The sequence below is a fragment of the Thunnus albacares genome, chromosome 6 (assembly GCF_914725855.1).
Source record: "Thunnus albacares chromosome 6, fThuAlb1.1, whole genome shotgun sequence".
Taxonomy (NCBI): domain Eukaryota; kingdom Metazoa; phylum Chordata; class Actinopteri; order Scombriformes; family Scombridae; genus Thunnus; species Thunnus albacares.
Window position 1 is genome coordinate 21,312,240 of NC_058111.1, and position 23,558 is coordinate 21,335,797.

The 23,558-nt window shown below is 39.6% G+C and overlaps 1 protein-coding gene across 1 annotated transcript in view; it reads left to right on the forward strand.

Annotated features, from left to right (window-relative positions):
* The window catches only part of LOC122983602 (arf-GAP with Rho-GAP domain, ANK repeat and PH domain-containing protein 1-like), a 53,960-nt gene that overhangs the window by 17,161 nt on the left and 13,241 nt on the right, over positions 1-23,558 (forward strand). The window contains exons 3-19 of the mRNA XM_044353527.1: positions 2,530-2,699; positions 4,784-4,860; positions 4,953-5,035; positions 6,440-6,592; positions 7,030-7,099; positions 7,261-7,381; positions 7,603-7,787; positions 8,218-8,324; positions 9,322-9,521; positions 11,574-11,659; positions 12,263-12,445; positions 20,931-21,105; positions 21,697-21,831; positions 22,028-22,163; positions 22,337-22,439; positions 23,099-23,291; positions 23,383-23,428. Coding sequence (XP_044209462.1) covers positions 2,530-2,699; positions 4,784-4,860; positions 4,953-5,035; positions 6,440-6,592; positions 7,030-7,099; positions 7,261-7,381; positions 7,603-7,787; positions 8,218-8,324; positions 9,322-9,521; positions 11,574-11,659; positions 12,263-12,445; positions 20,931-21,105; positions 21,697-21,831; positions 22,028-22,163; positions 22,337-22,439; positions 23,099-23,291; positions 23,383-23,428 — 2,223 coding nt within the window. The remainder of the gene's footprint in view (positions 1-2,529; positions 2,700-4,783; positions 4,861-4,952; positions 5,036-6,439; positions 6,593-7,029; positions 7,100-7,260; positions 7,382-7,602; positions 7,788-8,217; positions 8,325-9,321; positions 9,522-11,573; positions 11,660-12,262; positions 12,446-20,930; positions 21,106-21,696; positions 21,832-22,027; positions 22,164-22,336; positions 22,440-23,098; positions 23,292-23,382; positions 23,429-23,558) is intronic.

Genomic DNA, 23,558 nt, shown 5'->3' on the forward strand with positions numbered 1-23,558 from the left:
TTTAGAGGCTGCAAAGTAATTGGACACTTGGCCACTAAATGTTTCTGGGCATCTGTGTGTTGTTCCAACATTAGTTTGTGCACAAAAGAGCTCAATATTGATTGAGAGTAGCTATTTAGATTGAGGTGGAGATGTCTGTCAATATGAGGAGTAAAGAGATGACCATGCAAGTGAAGAAGATAATAATGAGGCTGGAAATAAAGTAAAATCTATCAGCGATATCAAACGTAGTTGCTTTTCTAAAATCAACAGTTGGGAACATTCTTAAAAAGCAGATGCTCACAGGAAAACTAGAAAATGTCAAACAACCTGGTGGACCGAGGAGCACAAGTCCTGTGTCATGACTGCACAGCAAGTCAAGTGTGCTCTCCAGGATGTAGGCAGACATAAGTTTCCCTGTCAACAATCAAGAGAAGACTTCATGCCTCAGAGGATTCACCACAAGATACAAACTCCGGATAAGCCTCAAAAACAGAGAGGCAGGTTGCAGTTCACAAAAACATATAAAAAGAAAGCGTGGCGCTCTGGAACAAAGTTCTGTGGACTGATGGAACAAAAAACAAGCTCTATCAAAATGATGGGATTAGATTAGATTAGATTAAGAAATGTTGAGAAAAAAAGGAATAGTTTATGACTCAAAGCATGACACCTCATCTGTCAAACAACTTTTGTTATGGCTTGGGTATGTATGGCTGCCAATAGAACCGGCACACTAGTGTTTATTGATGATTTCACTACTGGCAGAAGCAACAGGATGAATGCAGAGGTATACAGGAGCAATCTGTGTGCTCACAGTCAGCCAAAATGCATCAAAACACATTGGCAAACATTTCATCATTGAGCAGGACAACCATCCTAGATGTAAAGCCAAAGCAACCAAAGAGCTTTTCAGGTCAAAGGTGGAATATCCTCGACTGGCTATGTCAATCTCAATCCAACTGAGCTGCATTTCACTTGCTGAAGACCAGACTAAAGGCAGAGGACCCCACAACAAGCAAGAGCTGAAGGTGGCTGCAGTGAAGGCCTGGGAGAACATCACCAGGGAAGATGTAAAGCGTCTGCTGATGGCTATGGGTCGAAGGCTTCAGGCCGTCATTGACTGCAAAGGATTTTCCAAAAAATATTAAATCTGATGGTTTTATTTGACTTCTTGTGTATCTGTCCAATTACTTTTATACTTACTAACTGGACTGTATATATATTTCTAAACATTGTTAGATATTAAATTGGTACTTTGTATAAAGGATGAAATTATTGGATACTTAGAAATATCATTACTAACTGCCAAAATACAACAATGAGACAGACATTTCAATAAATACACCGGAAATACAAATGTAAGGTGCTGTGAGTATTCACATTAGAAAACATATCATGAGCATATTTATGAGTTTTATATTTAACTGCATAGCATATTTGGATGACATTTACAAATTGACAGATGAGTAAATAAGCTGGTTGTGGTAATGTGTGATCAATTTGTGTGTAATATTCAGCTAATATCACAATTGCACTGTGGTTCAATAATCCTGAGGTGTAGTGTGAGGGTAAGATGGTGTGTGAGGTCAGCAGGCATGTTGGTGCAGCACTGATACAACTGCATGTCCTTTGCATTGAAAGGAGACAGTTCAGGTGGTTCAGGCGTCTGATAAGTATGCCTCCTGAACGACTCCCTGTGGAGGTATTTTGGACAGGAGCCCAGGAGATCCCAGGGCTGACCCAGAAAGCACTGGAGGGATTACATATCTGATCTAGCCTGGGAACACCATGAAATCCCTTAGGAACAAGTGGAGGGAGTAACTAGGGAGAGGAATGCCTGGAACACTTAGCCTGCCATCACTGCAAACCCAGATCAGAATAAGACACAGAAAATAGATGAATGGATAGATATGTATGTGTCACTACAGTATGTGCACATACATGCCTGTGTGAACACATAGTGTGTGTGTGTGTGTGTGTGTGTGTGTGTTTACAGGGGATCCAGAGGTATGCTGTGTTTACATCAAGATGGTATCTTGCAGGTCAGGCAGGTTCAGACTTGCTGCTGAAACCAGAAGTAGAGAGACAGAACGACATGGATAGGAGGAGAGTTCTTGGATCAATTCTTAAACCACTGGAAACTCAGGCTCCAGAGTGGCAGTTTATAATGTGGACTGAATCTGGTTACCAGAGTTCTTACCAGAGTGATTCGATATTTTTTTTTATCTTTTTCTTCATGCAGTTCTTAGTGAGTTATAACTTCTGACCATAAGCTGTGTAACTTTGCTGCCTGCAACCAGACCCTTTTTGTTTTTGGTAGTAGCTGCCTGGAGGAAAAACTGAAATGCAGTTATCTTTGTAGTCTTAACTATGGAATGAAAGAACAGAAGACAGGAGATAGGAAGAAAGGCCTTCTTCCTATCAGAGGATGTATAGAATCAGCCGTCTGTGTGGGATTTTCACCTGTCCTCAAGTGACCATGGTGACCAAAGACTCCTCTCCTGCTCTAGAAACCCCTGTTGACCTGTCCTGTACACCTTTATCCCACAGCCCCCCTTTCACCAAGGCAGCCGCCGATGAGATACAGATAGACCAAACTCCACAGGTTCCACCACGGATCAAGACACCTCAAACTCAACAAAAAGCACAACAGTCAACTCAACCCGACACTCAGCCGGCTCTGCCTGCTAGAAGGGTCCCACAGCCTCCTCCTGAGAGCAGTGAGTAGCATGCACAATAAATTTACTAATCTTTATTTAAGCTTTCTCTTGTTTTTCCGTTTTAAACTTAACCTGCTTACATATTTCAAGAATTTACTATATGTGACAGGTGCGCTGAATGAAACTTAACGGGAACCTATACTGTATGCAAGAAAGATTGCTATGTTATGCATTTTCTCTGCTTAGGTAGGCTTAAAGAGATTAGGGAAAAAGGAAAACATGTGAGTGAAGGTTACACCTGATGTGGTTTTTATTGCACTCAGAAAACATTTTCTCAGAAAACGCATTCTGTCAAACTTTTGAATGCCTTTTCTGTCTGATAAAACATGTAAAAATGTTTTGTGAATGATGAAACCTGCATTGTTTACATGGTAACTGGTTCCAGTCAGGGTAGTTCTCAAGCTTCGCTTCACCTCAGGCTCGATCAGTGATGTAGTCTGCCAACCAGGTCACATTACTGTTCTTTCCAAAGTTCCTCCTTGGCAGTCGCTCATTACTGTTGTGAAACAGAAGAGTGAGTCACTTTCACCCATGGCTGTTGCCTCACAGCGAACGTAGCATTTACATTCTCACGGTAAATGTCATGTAAATAAAATAAAAGAAATTAAATGGACACAGAATACTTCTATTGAAATTACAAGAAGCGGTGTCAAGGTATCTAAACAGAATTCCCACCACAAGGAAAACATTATGTCACTGTACAAACTAAACAGTTTAATGCAACTAAATGATACTTTTTGTATCTTTTACATTGCTTTACAGTGCCACTATTGGCCCGAAAAACAATAAATGTTGTGAGTGACACATATAGCACTGACCACACAGAATCTTGTGAAAAGAATCTTTGATTAAACAGTTATCACGATTTAGTTATTATCAAGTTTTTATCATGAGCTACTCACTTCCTTGTTAACTTTACTTTACTGTCTCTTCCTGTTTTCACACATTGGAATAAGTGGAAGAACAGAATCTTTTGTGCTATAAACTTTGAAAGTCTTTTCTCTACATTTTTATCTAAAATCATCCCAAAATAGTCTAAAGCAACTATGTCAATTTGATACCATCACTGACACATCGAGGCTAAAGTTGAAATTATAACCTGACTTTGCTTTGCTAATAAAACAACAATAATTCCTTCAAATGCATTGCCAGCATCGCTAAACCCCAATAGTTTCACCTTGACAGTTTGTGTTTTTGTATTATGTATTTTTTAGCTGAAATACCAGCTGTTTCCTTCTTGTAGTATTACTGATGTTGTCCATGTTATCACAGACACCTGCATTTGTTTAACCATTTGCAAGAGTGCAAACACTTTGGGCTCCTGTGCTTAATAGAAACAGCCTCTGCACAAGTGGTGAAGGAGCTGACATTTTCTGTATGGATGTTTGTACTCATAGTATTTTTCTCTCCCTAAAAGGGAGAGTTTCAACTTGACATTGTTTACCTTGTCCTGTGTGCCAGAGGGACTATGACTCTCCTGAATATTTGTTATTTAGATGCTCAACTTTAATAACTTGTTGCTGAGAGAGAGAGAACTGGTTTAGTGCAACCACACTCTCAGCTGTCCTTCCCAGATCATTTAGTTTCTATGGATTAAACATGAATCAACACGATCAACACTCTACTCCAGAACCAGGGAACTTGAGAAACTGCAGGAAGAATTGCTGTCATTTACTTTTGTTGTATGCAATTTCCCTCTTCTTGTCTGATCGCCTTTTTTCTGAGTGGCTTCCAGTAAGGGTTATATGTGACCTAAGTAAAGTTATCTTCAAAATGGATGTTACACATTGCCCATTCTGTGGATTTACTGTCTTTGTGCACCTGTCCTGTCAGATACATTCATCAATATGGTTTTAAATACTTGTAAGACGGAAAATTTTGAATCTCCCAAATATCCAAAATCAAATGTTTCTTTGTGTATTACGTATGCAGGAAGCACAAAGAGCAATAATGTTGTTCCAAGTCAGGAAAAGTACATCAGATCTGTACACAAAAGGGATTATGTCTGCACTGTATTAGTGTGGTGCAAGTTTTACCGCAAACCCAAGCAGCTAAAAGCTAACTTTTTTTGTTCTCATCTTCAGTCGATCATAGTTCTGATGACTACGAGGATCCAGACTTGTTTTGCTCCAGTGTTCATCAAATGAACACATCTGACAGGGTAAGAGTGTGTAGAGTTATTGTAAGTGTTTCCTTCTTTTACTTCTTTTTCTCCTCCTGAATAATTGGAATGACAGCTGTCTCCTCCAATAGGATATGTCCCTGCAAGTGCCCAATCGATCAAAGGGGCGGTACAGTTCTTTGTGCAGCGATGATGAACTGTTGGATGATGAAGAGTGAGTTGTGCATCAACATACAAACAAACTTTTTATGCAAACCCTTACAAACGCGCAGTTGAGCTGTACAATAGAAACACACCAACCACAGAGACAGGTCTGACCTTTCTATTCAGTACATGCCTGACCTCTATAATCAGCTGAGGTTGTGTTTTTGAGTGCTTGCCAGTAATTAGACATATTTGCTTACTTGCTCAAATAGCTTCCAGACTTGTACTGTATTTGCATTTTGGTTTTTTGTAAGTTAGGTATTGTGTTCATCTTTAAGTACACTAGTTATGCTTGAGTAGTTTGTGCTATAAAGTTGTCAGTAAATGTAATTATATGTCTTGATAATGTCGTTTAGTACAGTATTCTGACTCATAGACTGAACTGTCTTGGACTTTCTGTCAGCGTTATCAAACTGTAGAATGTGATTATGAAAATGTGAGAGAGCTTGAAATGGTGTCAAAAGGTAAATCTAGATAGGCTTGATCACATTACACAATGCAGTAGCTGCAACAATGCAACTGTCTCCATGGGAATGCCCACTTATCAACGATTTCATCCAGAGAGAGTTTAATCTGTTTGCACAATAGCATGATACTGCTGTGTGCCTCAAACTCTGCGAACCCCAAATTCAGCCTTCGTGGTTCATTCAGTAGAAATGACACGGGTGAATTAAATTCTAAGCACCAATGTGTCTTTTAAATATGAATTACTATAATGAATGTAATTTTACTACTGAACTTGTTATAATGAAAGTAGCTGTTGTGTAGTTGTAAAAAAAAAAAGTGAATAGGTCATGTAAAGGGGAGTACTTCTGTAGTGACTCTCAGGAATCTCAGTCTAAATGGGAATGTCCTTTATACTGTAAATGCCTAGTCAGTGTTAAATAGGGATGCCTCTTTACATTCCTGTGTCACCCTTGATTACATAAAGGCATAAAGGTGATCCATTGTTCTTGCTTCATCCCTACCCTTAGTAAGTTGACAGTCAATTATTATTATTATTTTATTATATAGAAGCAAGTGTGCAATAGCAGATTTTAAGGACCTGACTATATACATATTTATATATACAGATATATTTTTATTTTCTATGTACAGCTTGATTGTAAACCTGGTCAGAAACTGGCCTCTTGTTTCATAGGACTGTCAATTATAGTCATCACTATGAGTTAGACAAAAACTACCACTGAAACTGAAACATATTTTTTGCGTCCTGCTGATACTTTAAGGCAATGACCCTTGTTTCCATGGTGAGACAGAACTTATGCGTGTTGGTTTCAGTAAATGGGTTGTGGCACTTTTTTTTTTACAGAGAGATTAAGAGAATAGGCACAGATTTTTATTTAGGTTTCTTTCTGTTAATATTGTTACATACAAAGTGTGTGTTTATGTGTTTATTTCTGTGCATCCAAAGTAATACACTATGGCAGGATGATGGCATCAACAGCCTGCAAGGCAGCTTCTACCTGCCAGACACTGGCAGACTGGCTTCAGCCACTAAAGAAGACAGCTCTCAGCTCACAGCTGTCATCAAAATGGGCTGGTTGGACAAGAATCCACCACAAGGGTATGAATGACACATGCACACACAAACCAAGGTTTAGCTAAACATATCTAAAAACATCTGCTGTGTACATGACATTAGCACCGTCTTGAAGTTTCATCACACTTCAAACGTCAAAAGACCGTACACCAGTCTTCAGTTTATCTATTTACAAATTGTGTTTGGTGTTGCTGTTTTTATACCTCCACAACCACAACTAAACTATTTAACCACTTTCATTCTATTGGTCATGTAATAACTTTGAAACTGAATAATAGGTATTGCGGGCTTTGCGTAGAGCTTTAAGCCCACAATCTAATGGAAGCAACACATCAAAATACTACCCAGTTTAACAATGCATGACTTCTGGTCCTAGTTCCTCTTTTAGTACAGTAAAGTGGTTATGTGCTTCATGCTTTTTAATGTACTGTTTATGTGTGTGTGTCCTCACATTTACACAGGGCCCTTTATTATCAGAGACGCTGGGTAAAGCTAGATGCTGACTACCTGAGATACTTTGACAATGACAAGGTAACAACACACACATGCATCCGTCAGTTACTCTCACATGAACCGAAGTAGACTGAGACTCAGTTTTCCACTCACTCAAACATGAACACACACACTCTATCTCCATGCTGTATGTTATGATATTGGTCTGTTTTACAAAGACTTGTTGCTGTTTGTTATAGGAAGTGTATTCTAAAGGGTTGATCTCAACGGCATTCATCACTAATGTGGTCAGTGTGGGAGAGCTGAAGTTTGAGGTCGTCACAGACAACCGTACGTTCATCTTCAGGGCTGAAACTGAAGGTTTGTCTGTTTTGTCCAGTCATCTATCTATATGGTTGCACATATAGAAAAAATACTATATATTACTGTTTGTGATATGCGTTTTGCCTATGTCTTATGCATACACAAATGTGTATGTATCTTCATATAGATTCAAATAGATTATTTCATGCATGTTTTAATGCATTTATATGTACTCATGTCTGGTTTTGCATTTGTTGTTTCATTGCACCTACATCCAGCTGAGAGAAAGGAATGGGTGACTGCACTGCAGGACTGCACTGGGGGGCGCCATAGGCGCAGTATCATGAGCCCTGGTTCACCTTTGACCCCAGAATATCAGGGCTATTTGGAGCTTAGAGGGTTACGCTCCAAACTTTATACTGTTGTCGCTTCAGATAAGGTTTTTCTCTACAAAGCCATTGAGGTGAGGATCATATGTGTCTATTGTGTCTAGCTGAGAAAATAATAATGAACGGTTTATCTTTTTTTTTTTTACACTGTACCTTAAAATTCTTGTTATATTTGTTGATTAAGAATCATTTGCTGATCCATAATTGACAGAAAAACATACTGTAAGTGTTATTTTCCAGGCTTGTCAACTTTTTTTTGCCTTTGCATGAGGCACTCACTGTAGCATAAAAGATTTATAATTTTGAAATGACAGGCTGATATTTTTGTTAAGGTTAAGCTAAGTCACTAACATTAACTTAAGTGTCTAGGTTCAAGGTTATATTGATAGTTCAACTAGTGTAGATTGTTTCAGTCTTCTTCAACAGTAATATTAACATCTAATAATATTCAAACAAAAATGTGTTGGAGCCATTCACAGTTCAGTATAAATATTTTTTCTCCAGGACTACCGTATAGGAGTGGGTATCACATCCATCGAGATGAATGTAGGAAACGTTAAAGACACCGATCGTCGTAGCTTTGACCTCACCACACCTTACCGCATATTCAGGTACTGTATGTACACACAAAGGCAACACACACACTCACACTCTATCTTGTACAGTAAACTTGACCTGGACGTGTTGTTTGTGTAGGTATCCACTGTTCATATCGTCTATAATATGAGAGATTATTACATTTTTCACCTCAGGAATGTTTTTATGTTTTTCCAAAAAATGGTTATGCATGGAGATGGTCATTCTTCATTCTTCAATGTCATTGGCTGAGTAAGTCTTGGATACTTATGGGAAATAGATCATGTTGTTTTACTGAGAACTCCCACCGTTTATCCATCCTCAGGGTCCTCAGCTGGACGTCTTTTGAGAATGTGAAAAGGCCTTTGTTTGAGTCTGTGTGTTTGTGTGTGTGAAGAGGAGTGAAGGGGATGTGTGTGCACATCATCATGTGCTGGTGTGGTGTGTGTGGTCTTTTGGCTGACAGTGCACAGCCTGCAGTGCAGCGGCTCAGCTTGACAGGATGGGGAAATCTGAAAAGGCTTGTGTATTTGTATAAGAGTCCAAACCGAGTGTGTGTGTGTGTGTCTGTCTAAGTGTGAATTTACTGCATGTATGTGTCTCTCTGCATGTGTGGTGGATCTTTCAGAAAGGAGACAAAAACTGTGTGTTTTTGTGTTCATTTGTGTGATTATATATAGAAAACTTTGTGACTCTGCAGCCATTTGACTCATTTGTGTGTGTGTTATGTGTGTGTGTGTGTACAAGTATTTTAACAACCACGTTGTTAGACGGATGAGAAGAGGAAGGGTTCAGACATGGGAGTCTGCGTCAAGCCACAAATCTGTCTGTGTGTGTGTGTGTGTGTGTGTGTGTGTGTGTGTGTGTGTATGTGTGCGCATATATGTGTGTTTGGTTTCCAGTCTTCAGCATAAGTATATTTAGCAAAGCAAGAGCAGAATAAGAGTCAGTTCTCAGTGTACTCCTGAGCCATTGGACTGATACTGTCATGTTGGCATTAACAGTCAATCGTGTGTTTGTTTCTGTCCGCAGTTTTATAGCAGAGTCAGAGCAGTTGAAAGAGCAGTGGGTGGACGCCATGCGGAATGCCATAGGTGAAGCCTTGTCCAACAGCGAGGTGGCAAATCGGATCTGGGCGGAACCTAGCAACAGTCTCTGTGCTGACTGTGGGGCTCCCAAGCCGGAGTGGGCAGCCATCAACTTGTGCGTGGTGGTCTGCAAACGATGCGCAGGTTTGTGTGTGTGAATCTGTCTTTGTACGTTTGTGAGTGTTTTCTGGATTTTGACCTTATTGTCCTAATTTTTTTGAATATCTGCAGCTTCATACATTTCTGATTTTTTTTTTTTTTTTGTCTCATGAATGTTATGCAGGGATGTAAATTACTCAACCATTTCCACTTGATCTGAATGAATATCATTATTGAATAGTATGTGTTAAGAATTGTGCGAGGATACTAGGAGTATATGGAGATTTGTTGTGTGTTGCAATGAGAGTGAAAAGGATGTAATCCAAATATCAATTAGCCTGGCGAAAAAATACTTCCTTGCTTATAACAGTGGCTGCGCCCAACTCGTAGCATTTCACAGTGGTGTCAAAGAGTATAGAAGCACAAGAAACAAAACTCTGGTGCTTTTTTGACAACCGCCACTAGATGGCGCTTCTGTAGCGCTGACGCCATTTTGGATCTAAAACACCGTCACATTCATTCAAATTCATTACATCTTACATGCCCAAAGTCGGCATATCTCAGCCAAATCAGAAGCGCAATAGAAAATTTCCCAAAATAAGTCATTAGTAAATTGTATGACACTCACAGTATATACTAGTGATGTCATCATACTATAATTACCACTGAAGTTCTGCTACTCCCAGTACCTGATTTAATACCATGGCAAAACCAGAAATCCCATGCAGGACGCACTCCTTTATTTAAAAACTTTTTTATAAACATTAACAGTTGAACAGAAACTTTTACAGCTTGCATTAGAATAAGTTACAAATTGAATATTGGCCTGTAGCATTCAAGTAGAAAGCAAAGCTGCCCAAAAACATTTCAAATTAGAGAAACTGTATGAAATGTGATTCTGTAACAACAAATACAGCTGTGTGATTATGTGCTCTTATTTTGGTTTGCAGTGTTTCAACATTTAAATAAACACATTCTGGCTATATTAGAATAATAACACTGAGTTATAGAGTGAGGTGTTGATACCATTGATAAGTAAAAACACTGGTGTTCATATAATTTTCTAAATGCTGGTATTGATTTGGTATCTGTGTCTGTGGTATCCATGTATTGGTTCTTCTGACATCCCTAATTATATCCACTTTATAATGTGGTTATCAAGTTGAGAAGTTAGAAGAATGATTCCCAAACTGGGATCCAAAGACCACCAGGAGTCCTTGAGAGGGCTGCAGGGGTTCCCAGCAAAAGCACAAATAGATTAATTTCACTTATATTACACTAACTTCCAGGGAATGTATCTTCTTAGAGAGGACTTTTTCAGACATAATCCTCTCAAACATGGGTCTGTGGTCTACTGTGCATCTATGTTGGAGGTCCTCAACATGAAAAAGTTTGAGATTGCCTGGTTTCTCAGAATCTCAACAGTCCTATATTTTTCTAGCTTCCATTTATGTCCATTGCTCACTTTTTGCTCCTCTGAAGCGGGGCAAAAAGTTGCTCAGTCATGTCATGTTTTTCTATTTGGAACACTCAGAATTGCTCAACACTGGCCATTTCAGTAGAGGCATTAAATATATGACACTAGAATAGAAAAAAATTGTTTTACTTTTGTATAGCACTTTGTAGGTAGGACGTTTAATTGGTGTCATTAAGGTTTTGATAATATGTTAGTCGCCTTCAGTCCAACATGGCGTAGGTGGAGCTCTGCTGCTGCGTGCTGATGTTGCAATGGAACGACCGATTAGCTTTCACTTCTTATCAATGTAAATTCTTTGGTAGTGTCTGCAGACCCCTAGTGGTCCGTGGTGTAATTGCAAGGGGTCCATGAAATATTAAAATATATATTTTAAAAAGATCCTATGGCCTTTACAGACATACTGTATTTACTCAAATGGTGACCTTTATTTAGCTCTACTGCAGAAGGTAACAGGCCTTCATATGAAGCAGGCTTGTATTAGAGGCAGGTCCTCAGGACCAATCAAAATATGCAGGGGGTCCAGTACCCATAAAAGGTTGAGAAATACTGGTCTAGATGTAATTTGTCTTCAAAATCAGTGTGTGTATGTCAACATGGACTTGTGTGCGCGTGTGTTTCAGGAGAGCACAGAGGACTGGGTCCTAGCATCTCTAAAGTTCGTAGTCTGAAGATGGACAGGAAGGTCTGGACAGAAGAGCTTGTACAGGTACACACACACACACACACACACACACACACACACACACACACACACACACACACACACACACACACACACACAGATAATCTTAAATTTCATAAGACCTGGATTTTAGTGTTTTTATGCGTAATAAACACACAATCTTTGGCTATAAATGTAAGATGTTACCACCAAATTTATATCCCTAAAGGAACATGAACTACTTTATTTATGAGCAATTTATTCAGCTGCTTGAACCCAGATAGAGTTTATTTGGTACACTTTTACAAAGTAATACTGTCTTAACTCTAGCCCTGTAGTAAATCTTTGTGATGTTTGTGTTGACATTGTGTTGGCTACGTGGTAATTTCTGAGGCAGTAGTTAGTGGTGGCGTTGTATTATTGTATTGCTGCATTATTGTAATTTACATATATGAGGGGAGTAAGTATTGGTAACCTGCCTCAATATGCAATAGATATAATAATACTAATAATGGACATGTATACCTAATAAACTGCATGGTGTGTATTGTCAGAAAATGATGCACATCTTGACCACTGTAGAGCTTCTACACACATGCACCTTTAATAATGTGGAAATACTTTTCCTTAACCCTACCTGTGACGCAGGTGTTCCTGTTGCTAGGCAACGAGCGGGTAAACAGTTTCTGGGCAGCTAACGTCCCACCAAGTGAGGCTCTGACACCATCTAGCTGCAGTGAAGAAAGACGGCGCTTCATCACCAACAAATACCGCCAGGGCAAATACAGGAAGTACCACCCTCTGTACGGAAACCAGAAAGAGCTCAACAATGTAAGATCATATCGCTCCTTTTAATTCTTTGCTTTCATCTGTGTGTATCCTCCCATCTCAACGTGAACATACACACTGCATTTTCTATATGGTTGTTGAGACATCACTCAAGCATTAACATACAAGAATATACTGGGATTTTTGCAGAGTTGGTCAACATATCTTATGAAAGGTTTTCAAACACAGGGAGGATTTAGAGACTATGTGTGATTTAGAGATGGTCGGTTATGCAATCCAGTGTGACTAAATTGTATTTGTAATCCATCATGGTGTCCTAATTCATTTATTCGCTTTCTAACACCCGTTGCTGCTGAACATATTGAGTTTTCCTGTTGCCTCACAATGCAGTGCCCTACAGCAGATTTTTCCCAGCAGTGGTGTGTGTGCTTATGTCTCATAGGGGGTCACAGGCTTAGTTGTGACTGGAGTTTGCGTGTGCACCAGCATATACACACACCATACATTGTACTGTACACCTGCACTCTCACAGCTCAGACTATGACTAAAATCCTAAGACTAAGAAATGACTATATGTGTGTTTTAGTCCTTTCAGTGTTGGAGTCTTGTACTGACCTGTTACAGACAGACAAAAGCAACAAAACGGGTCTTATAGAACATGTAGATACATTTTTTTAGAGCCTGAAATTGCACTAAAGGAGAATATTTAATCTTTGTCATACTTTTAAGCGATGTGGAAGAACTCAGCACACTCATCTCAAAAGTCTGAAATAGAAAGTATGTTGTCTTACATTCTCTCCAGTCACTGACAATAAATTAGCCAGATTTCAGTTAATTCTCTTAGTGGTTAAAACTTTTTCTCATTTCCGAGCTTGTTAATTCAGGGAAACTCAATTTGTCACTTTACATTCAAGGGTCTGATTTGAACTTACTGCAGCTGGAGTGAAGGGCAGGTTCCTAGATTACGAAATTGGGCTGAATCCCTGATTAAGTCCAACATGTAAAGCACGGTCTGCCAATTTCAGTAATCTTAATAACTGACATTCAGAGCCAAAGTAAAGTTAACACAGACATTAGAGTGATATTAATGTAGGTTTCAACTGTGAATTCCTGGCTTGCTTCTGAGTCACCAGTGTCTGCAAAACATATAAGCTCATACCAGTGGCGTGAGAGAATCAGCAGTGGCCTCACTGAAGGGAGACATTACAGCGTTGTCAAAGAACTACCTCTTGACAGCAGCCCTCCCTGGATGTCCTTACGTGCTTGTCCGTGGGACCTCTGAGATTATAAACCTGTGTCTGCTCATGATGATTCAGTAAAACTCAGCAGTAAAACCCTTTGGGAAGATTTTTGAAAAAAAGGTTTGAAGGTTTTCTATTGTGTCCTTTCTGTGCTCCGCTGTGTGCAGTGAATGTCTTAGTGTTTTGGGTCACTCATTAGCTGCTTAACCCACTTATCACAAACAATGTGGACTGCTCTCAGACATGCCGAGTGTGTGAGTGAGTCACATTTAGCACCTGACTGTGAGTTATTTTTCCTCCCTCAAGCATTTCAGCTCATTTGTGTGTATGTGTGTGAGTCACTGTGTGTGGGATGTGCAGAAGAGATAAAGGAAGTTTACTTATTGTCACACACACACACACACCAATCATAGTTTGTTTTGATTGAAGACAGTTTGTGCGGCTGCTGGTCCTCCCTTCTTCATTCAGTCCTCCTCTGTGATGGCTATCTCTTTTTCCTGTTACTACTTTCTCTCCACAGCTCTTGCTCAACAAGGCTGTCTCTTGAGATTGTGATTTTTCTGGACTGTTTGAATTTTTTTCTCATTAAATCCAGAACTTCCTCTCTGTTGAAACACAGTAACCTCAGTGATTGCTGCTCCACCTGTTTTACTTGATTTCTTAAAGTTCTTCAGCTCCGCTAATCTTTCGATTAGGGTGTGTCTTAAGAAATAGTAGGCTCTGCAAAGTGTTAACTATGTATTTATGTGAAAGCACACTGACAGTAAGGCAGTGTGTTTTAAGGAGGGAGAAACAGTGAGAATATTTGTGTGCTGTATGAGCAAAAGTCTTGGACTAAATTCAGGTTTGTTGATCTACTCCTGTTTTTTGTTTTTTTTATCCCTACTTTTCAGTTTCCTTTCTTCTTTGTTTTTCCTTTTTTTTCTTGAAATGTGACATCATTACTCACTGCTGTAGCAGGAATGTGCTGTAACTCCGCCTCTCCCTCTCTTCTCCTCTCCTCCTCCTCTCCTCCTCCTTCTCCTCCTCCCGTCCCCCTCATTGTTTGGCTGGGACTGCTGAAGAAAGTTTGTCTCCTCACTCTTGACTCTTTTTTTTCTTGTTTGTAAGTGGATGGTATTCCTTTAACTTTCTGTAAGACTTGATCTTCACAAACTAGACTTTTCTTCTGCATTTTCGACTTAGTTTGTCGACTGGCATTCAAACAGGGGAGTGACTGAAGGGAACTGAAATCTTGCAGGTAAGGTTGTATATGCTGCAGAGCTGTAGGACAGGGTAGTGAAAGTGTGTTATGTATCTGTGTGTTCTTGTGTATTAGCCCTGTAAAATATGTCAATGTGGATGTGTGTCTTATTGAGGGCAAGAAGTGCTTGTACAGATATGCGTTATATATGGGTTAGTGGACTTTGGATCTGTGACAGTATATGATCTCAGTGCAGTTGAACAAACTCATATTTCAGACTTTAAGGACTGATGTGCTGTGGTTGTGTGTTACTGTGTGCACATTAGAGTTATTGTGTGTATGTTGTTCACTGGTGTGGGCTGAGATCTGTTAACATGCATATTTATGTGTGTGTAGGCATGTCTGTGTGCCTCTTTTTTTTTTTTTTTTTTTTTTGCATTTTTTGCCTGTGCCGCTCTCGCTAACTGTGTGTGTGTTTGTCTACGTGTGTTTGTGTGCATGTGGTCTCTGTCTACTCAGAGTGGATGATAGGCTCACCTCTGTCAATAGACATCATTGTCTCTCTCCCTCTTTCAGTTTGTTCCTTTCTGCTTTGTCCCCCCCCCCCTTAGCCTTATGCTCTCTTTCTTTTCATCTCTATCAGTTAGTCAACTATTGATGCTTTCCATAGTCTTCCATTCATTAATTATGCTTCATATTCTCTTGCAAGACATCAGAATTATTTCAAGAACATAATGTCCATGTTGCTCTACTGAAACATGTTAATGCATGTAAAAAAAAATCCTAAATGTCACACAGAAAATCAACCTGGTTTGTGAGAAATCTTTGAGGTTTTTGCAGGATACATACTGTGTTGTATGTTTGTCACCGTTATGTTAAGAATAAAAAAAAATCACAGTCACTGATTCACAAAATATTTTGATGTTTATGGTGGTTTATGTGTTTGTGAGAAGATGGAAAAAGCCTGTTGACTGTTGGTTGGAGCTAACAAGATGTTTGGCAGAGAAATGTATGGGAATGAGTTATTTAACACTGAGAGAAGTTTTGGCAGTCAGCGTTTGCATGCATGTGGTGCCAAGTTTGAGTTACAGTACCTTGCTTTGTTGTATTAGTTAAAAAGGAGCTATCTGTTTCTAAAGATTGTAAAAGTAGTTCACTGTTTGCTGATCCCTCATCAGAGATCACATGTCCCATTTTTATTATGAGCATAAAAATAAAGAAACTTTAGTCCATACAGTATGTTCCCACCTGGACGACCACATTCTCCTCTGCTACCAAGGACTGATCCAAGTGTTTTCGAGCCTGTGTTTGTTGACCGCGTGCTGGTGACAATCAACATGTTATTGGTAGTTATTATAGCGCGGTGACAAAGCTGTGAGGTAGTAGTTAAAATAGTTTACAGGCATGTTTTTTGTGTTTTTGATTGTTGTGGAAAGTGGCCTCCATAGAAGAAAAGTTCCATCTCTTTCTTTCGCTTCCCTGCTGTCGCTCATTCTTTTGTCTCATCTTTTTTTTCCCTTTTCCAAACCCTTATTTCCTCATTCACACTGTAGGATTTTTGGATCGTAAATCGTCTTTGTCTTCTACAGTGAGTTGGGATCTGCTTTCTTGTTTATTTCTCATTTCTTTTCCTCCCTCTTTTTCTTTTTCTGTATGTGTCTGTTTGTCATTTGTTTCATATTCATTCCTCTCTCTCCCCTCCTTCAACTGTCTGGATTTTCACCTCCACCTCCCTCCCTCCTCATCTCCCTCTCTGGTTAAACTGTCCCCGGTGAGGTAATGATGGAACATATGTAAAAAAAAAAAAAAAAAAAAAAAAAACTAGTCCTCCTCATCTGGATTTAATATATGGACATGTGTACACATGTCTAAATGTGGGTGTGTTCTTGGCTGGACGTTGAGTATACGGTAAAGCAGACAAAGCGGAGTAGGCTGTATGTGTTTGCGTATGTGTGTGCACTCACGGGGAGTCTGTGTGCATTATGTCGAGATTGTAGCCAAGCACAACCAGCCGCTGATTAATGTGACCGATTCAAAGGCTTTCATCTTCCTTTCACAATATTTTTCTTTCTTCTGTTTCTCTCATCTCTTTCTTTTCCTCCAATTCTGTCCCATATAACTGCAGAGGCCAGATGGAGGCCTGTGATTTTAGGGCTTTTTTAGACACACCCAGATAAAATCTCTCCATTTCTCTCTTTCTCTCTGGGGAAATTTGGTCAGATTCTTGAATTCCCTTGCCCTTCTTTTCTGCTTGTGTGTGTGTGTGTGTGTGTGTTATTACATTACTCTCTTTTTCATAGGCAGCAGATGTTGGAGGGCGTGAGGTCTCAACTCAAACAACCCATTTCCTCATTGTACTTTGTTTCGATTGGTTCACTGCTCTTGGTCAGGAGGCACATACTTTTGCAGGCTATTGATACATCACAGTATGCTGACCTACATACAGCACACAAACCTTCACATGTACATCCACATGGGACAGAGGGCTGGCTTGTTCAGTTTTACTAGAAAGCACACACACACAGACTGTTATCAGGCTTAGGAATGTGTCACTGATCTGTACTTGTTGGCAACTAGATACTGTATCTATACTGCAATGAATCTCTTCAGATAAGGTGTAGGTGGCTAATGCTAGCTTGCATAGATTGATCTCAATTGTTCACTTTTTTCTGGTTTGTAGATCAATACAGCTAAACAAAGTGGTCAGTGTGATGTGCTGGTTAAAGTAGATAAATGGAAGGCAACAAATGGGCAAATGGGTTCTTTCATAGCCCCAAAGGCGTAGAGCAGGGTAAACATATGTTTTTATTTGTTGTTCAGGTTGTGTCAAATCTGAATTTATGGTGAAAAACCCAGTTAAATTTTTTCTCAGAACAAAAAGAGGCAAAAAATTACAAGAAGCAAGTGCAGGAGACTTGAATTGTTTCACTGGCAAAGGAAAAGACAAAATTCTGGGCAAAGAAAAAGGTCATGATAAAAATGTCTATCAACAGTCTTGTCTAGCTCAGAGTTTCCCAAACATCCAGTTTTCCAAGCAAACACACTCACACTCTTTCAGATTGTGGGTATTCAAAAACTGGATTAAATCTTTTGAACTCTGTCACCTTTGTCTTTTAACTGTTCCCTGGCCACTATAGTTGGACTTGTTTCTCCCCCTCAACCCGGGTGGAGTCACTCATTTACTGCATCAACTCCTGTTTTAAAGTTTTGAAGAGGTAGACTGTGTTTTTCCCGTTTTCCTTCCCTTCTGCTACAATACAGTGTGATCAGATGTGTTGAAACACAAAGAAACATTTACAGAGACAGTGAAACCAACAGAAAGTTGGCCTCTTAGCAGGATTTCCTTTTTGATTTTTTTTTTTTTTTGTAGCCAAGAGTACCCCAAAACATCACTTTTATCATTTGTGTCATTTATAAACAAAGACCAGCTGCCAACAACTATGGCGGACCAGCCTCCAAATTACTCAGAATGTAGCCTGACTTTTTTTCTGCATGTGTATGTGCATGAGAAGATGCTCCTCTCCAGATGCCTCACTACAACTTTTTGAGTCTTTGATATTAGCCCCTTTTTATTCAACCTGTCAAAGGCGGGAATGCTGTGCCTTTATTCCGCCTCACTGTTTTGTATAAAAGATACAGACACAGAGTGGGGGGACAGAGTTGCTCCGCCAATAAACCGGCTACGGAGAGCTGGACCAACGTCTGTGGAAAAAGGGACAGCCGGCACAGCAGGACAGGGAGCAAAGGCGGCTTGATGACGGATCTTCTTTACGGCTATAATAATGCAGGATCTCTGTATAAAAGAGCCAATTGTCTCTTTGTGTCTGAAGAGAGAGATACAGTTTGTCTCTGTGTCTTTTGGGTGTGGGTGGGTGTGTGGGTGGGTGTCTTGTGCAATTTTAATCTTTGTTAATTTGTGTGTGTGTGTGTGCGGTTATCTTGTGCAATTTTAATCTTTGTTAATATGTTTGTGTGTGTGTGTGTGTAAAAACTCAGTTGTGCTTAAATAGAGGAGGGGTTCTTTGTATTTGTGACAGACTGCTGTGGAATTTGTCAATCAGATCCAAAAGAGCTTATTGGTTTTAACAGAAAGCAGACTCGCGTGTGTGTATGTGTGTGTGTGTGTGTGTGTGTGTGTGTGTGTGTGGGTGTGTTTGCATGAGTCTGAGTTTAGTTCCCCAGCTGAAAAAACACTGCATCCTCCTTTTCATAACATCTTTCCTATTCTGCCTCCCCCTCCTTCCTCTTTCTTTAAATCTGGGTTTATAGTAATATAGATCTCTGTCTACTCACTATGTCTCATCCAGTCTATACTGTCAATCATACTCACTGTAGTGTTTGTTATCAAAATGTGTTTTAAGGCATAGCTACAGTCTAAAGGCAACACTGGGATTTTGTCCTTGGGATTGTTTTCAGGTGCAGAAATCGGTATTTGTTTGTCATCATCTGCTTAAAACTGGATTATCTGCCATGATGATGATAATCCACTTGTAGGAACTAAAGCGGTGGTTTTGTGTTCAGGGTGTGGGAAGATTTTCTTCTTTAACGTTTGTATCTGTTTGTTTTGAACTTTCAACAAATGATGATGTGCATCCAAAAGATGGGTTTTCTTTTTTTTCCCACCATCTCTGCGTACATCTACACCTTAACCTTTGTTTTCGGTCCCAGCTTCTTATTGCACAAAGGTTGTAATTCCACAGGGATGTAATGGAAATCCCATAATAGGACCTCCGGTGAAATAGCAAACAGTACTTTGTATATTTAATATAACATGACAATGAATCAAACGTAATAATCACTTCACAAGTAATTGTGCAGTCCTACACAACAACCAGCATATAGACTGATAAGTTCCTCCGACTAAGTAGTTTTACTTTTGCTATAAGGTGAGTTTATTTAACCAGTGACCCTCTAAAATGAAACAAAAGGTTCACCTGGATTTACAGACTAATCACTATGAAATGACTCCAGGTTGCTTTGTTATTAAATGTGCATGCAGTGGATTTAGAGAGTGCTCAACAATTGGCACAAGACTATGGTAGTGGTTTTATCATAATAAGAATAACCTCCACTGGCCCTATAAATCCCCTAATAATAAGTTGACATTTTTATGGACAGTAAAATATTTAATTTTCAACTTTACTAGAGAAGACTGCATTAATTTTTACTTGTAAAAGACATAACCTTGTTGACAAGTACTGGCCAAAGTAAAGCAATCAGAAAGCTGATTATGTTGTTTGTGGTGCTGGCTCAGGAGAGATCCCACCACTGCAGGTTTCAACGCCTGCCTACACACACACAGACACACAGACACACACAGCTGTGTATAATAGGGTTGTGCAGTTTGAATTTAACCTCAGCTGTTTCCTTCGAAACAAAAAGCTGTCAGAGCATCACATGACATGATTAAATCCAGGTCAGCAGCTGCAGGAGCGTAGGACAAAAGTCAGCTGTTTATTATCAGTATATTATCATTCCTACACATTTTTTAATCTCTTTCTTTCTTTGTCTCGCTGTCACTGGATTCCTCCCCACACACTGTCTCTCTTCCTTCCCTCTGTCTTCTTTCAGTGTCTCACTTTCATGCCCCAATCCTCCATCTCCCTTTCCTACCCCATTGTATTTTCCCTCTCAACCTGACCAGAGTTTAATAGTAGTGCAATGGTATTACAAACACTATGCAAATAGTACTCCTATAATTTGTGTATTTATTTTATCTTACTATAATGGTGGTTGACAGTATTAGGCCAGTTCAGACTTCGTTGGACTTTGATGTGTGACATACAGTATGTATGTTCACTAGAGCCAAATGGTACCTTTACATATAGTATTTGACTTTAAGTTTTACAGCAGCATTCAAAGGCTGGAGGCCATTGTTTCTTATGCCAACGAGCAACATATTATTCTCTTGCTGTTACTCTTGTACAACAGCATTCAGTCATGTATTTCTTATACTTATAATTCTCTCTCTCTCTCTCTCTCTCTCTCTCTCTCTCTCTCTCTCTCTCTCTCTCTCTCTCTCTCTCTCTCTCTCTCTCTCTCTCTCTCTCTCTCTCTCTCTCTCTCTCTCTCTCTCTCTCTCTCTCTCTCTCTCTCTCCCTAGGCGTTGTGTATAAATGTACAGAGCAGCGACGTGTTGGAGACATTAAGCCTGATTTTCTGCGGTGCAGATGTAAACTGTTCAACTGGTATGGCCAGTTGCCCCTCCCCTCTCTCCCTGGCCAACACACACTCACAACCCTTACAGGCTGAGTTACTTAGCCACAATCTCAACACAGGTAGAGTATGACTACACACGCACAGACTCGCATTACCATCTTTGTTTTTAATGACACTTTCATTAGGGTCGAATAGTGTTTTTATGAAATTGTTAGCGTTAGAGATTGTTGTCTATCTGCATTGTCATCTAGTTTGTGTCAACATAATATCTTCAACACATATTTTAAGAAATTCTATCCTCAAATGTTAATCTGTGAAAAAATGCCTTGGGATGATTATATTGTACAATCAGGATGACAATTGCTCAGCTCTAGTGTACATATTACTGTATATAACACGTTGCAAATGACATTTGCTTCATATTGTGCTTAGAAAGCATGATTGTGCCTGTATTGTTTGTCTGTATAACTATAATATTTAAAAATGATTGTGTGGAGAATTCAGTGCATATTCCTTAAACCGTCTTTGATATGCTACTATCATACCAGCGTCACCATACCAGTAATGATGACATTTCTTATTATTATAAAACCCAACATATTTTTGTCATACCCAGAAGTGTTTTTAGTGTTAGTCATTTCTCTTTTTCACTTCATCAGACACATTTCTCCTGATTCAGAGATGATCAGAGTTGTTTTTTTTTTCTACAGAGCTGCCACGGTCAGAGGGGGTTGAGGACATGGAAGCGGTACATTACTCAGCAACACCTTGTGTGTCTCACAATGGCTTCCTGTTCAAGACTGCATCCATGGCTCGGGCTATCACAGAGCGCAAGGCTAGAGAGGGTATGCAAGTATGCCGTGTAACACTATACACTCCACCTGACAGTGTTAAAGAACAGTAATAATGAATATTTGTAAGCTGTTTTCTAAAGGAAGCCACGTTGTTAAAGGTTCATCAGACATTAAACACACAAAAATACAGTATCAATGCCATTTGTATAATTATGCTTACTAAATCTTTATTTGTTCTTCCATGTAGAGTTCAGTCGTCGCTGGTGCACGTTGAATGATGGCACATTTAGCTACTACGAGAGTGACAGGAACTCAAACCCCAACGGAGCTCTAAAGGCTTCAGAGATAGTCTGTTTGGCTGTTGACACGTCTGAAAAGCATGGGTACACACAGACACACACACCCTTTCTATTGACTATTGTAAATAATTATTAATAACAAAAAAATTAAAATAATATAGATAAAAGTAAATCTTTATGTTATTAGTCAGTTTTCTGTCAGTCAGTACACATAAACAAAGCATTTCTCTCCCTTTCCCTCCTGTTTTTACCCTCAGGTATGACCATACCTTTGAACTCTACTCAGAATCAGAGCGTCTTTATCTGTTTGGCACTGACGACCCAGATAGCCACAAGGAATGGGTCAAGTCCATTGCCAAGGTAACCACCGAATGCATGTTGTAGTCAGTTGAATAGGAAAGTAGCGTTCTTGGTCTAGAAAAACAAATTCTCCATTTTCTATTTAGATAGACCCGTACAGTTTTTCTGATCTTGTACAACACAGATGATGAAAGGTTTCCAGTTTGAGATATGCTGACGCAGGAAGTGCTGCCTAGTGGTCAGGACAGAGCTCGCTAATGCTGACTTGTTTCCTGTGTCACTTACTTTCCTTCACAGCAGCACTCCATGCAAGATGAGATAATTATCAGCTGCATGATGATGCAAAATTATCAGTTACTTTGACTCTCTGCTTTCCGCTGCTGAAAGACAGTTTGTGCTGCATTCTGAAATTGATGCAGATGTGTCTGCTAAAAATTGGGTACATACAACTTGATTTGTCAGAGTGATGCACGGGGTCGTGCAGCACTTAAATTGTGACTTCAGTATGTGGCTCCACACACCACTCACTCTGTGTTCATAGCATTCCACTCTACTACAAGAGCTTTCACTTTTCCTCTAATAATTTCATTAGTCTTGGCTTTAGCAGAGAGTTTCAGTAATGCACAAAACTCCTTTCAGAGGCATCATCAAACAGGAAGGGAATCAACAATTAATGTGCAAAATATTACAAAGCTTCAATGAAACCCTTTTATTTGCAGAGCTTTATCCCAGCCAGTGCGGAGCCTTTGCTCAGGTTGGGTTTTGAGCGGATCGGGCGGCTGAAGTGTAAAGACGGCTTGAACCTGCAAACATCCAAAGTCGGTTGGTTCGCTCTGGTGGGCTCCACGCTTCATGCCTACCTGGAGAACAGCCAGGGAGAGGAGATACACCTCCGCAAACTGAATGAACTCTGTAAGTGAGACGCAGACATATTGTGAACTTTGTCGTGTATGAAAGAATTGCTCTCTTGAGTAACATGATCACTATGTTTTGTGTTTCACAGCAATCCAACAAGACAATGAGGTGCTGGTACTGGTGGAGAGAGGCAGGTGAGAGGGGAGAATAAACCAAGAACTCAAAACCACTTTAAACAGTATAATAGCCTGCTTGCTTTTTAAAAAAAAATGTAATCCTTATTCTTAAACATTTCTAATATTTTTCTTTTCCCTTATGTTCTCT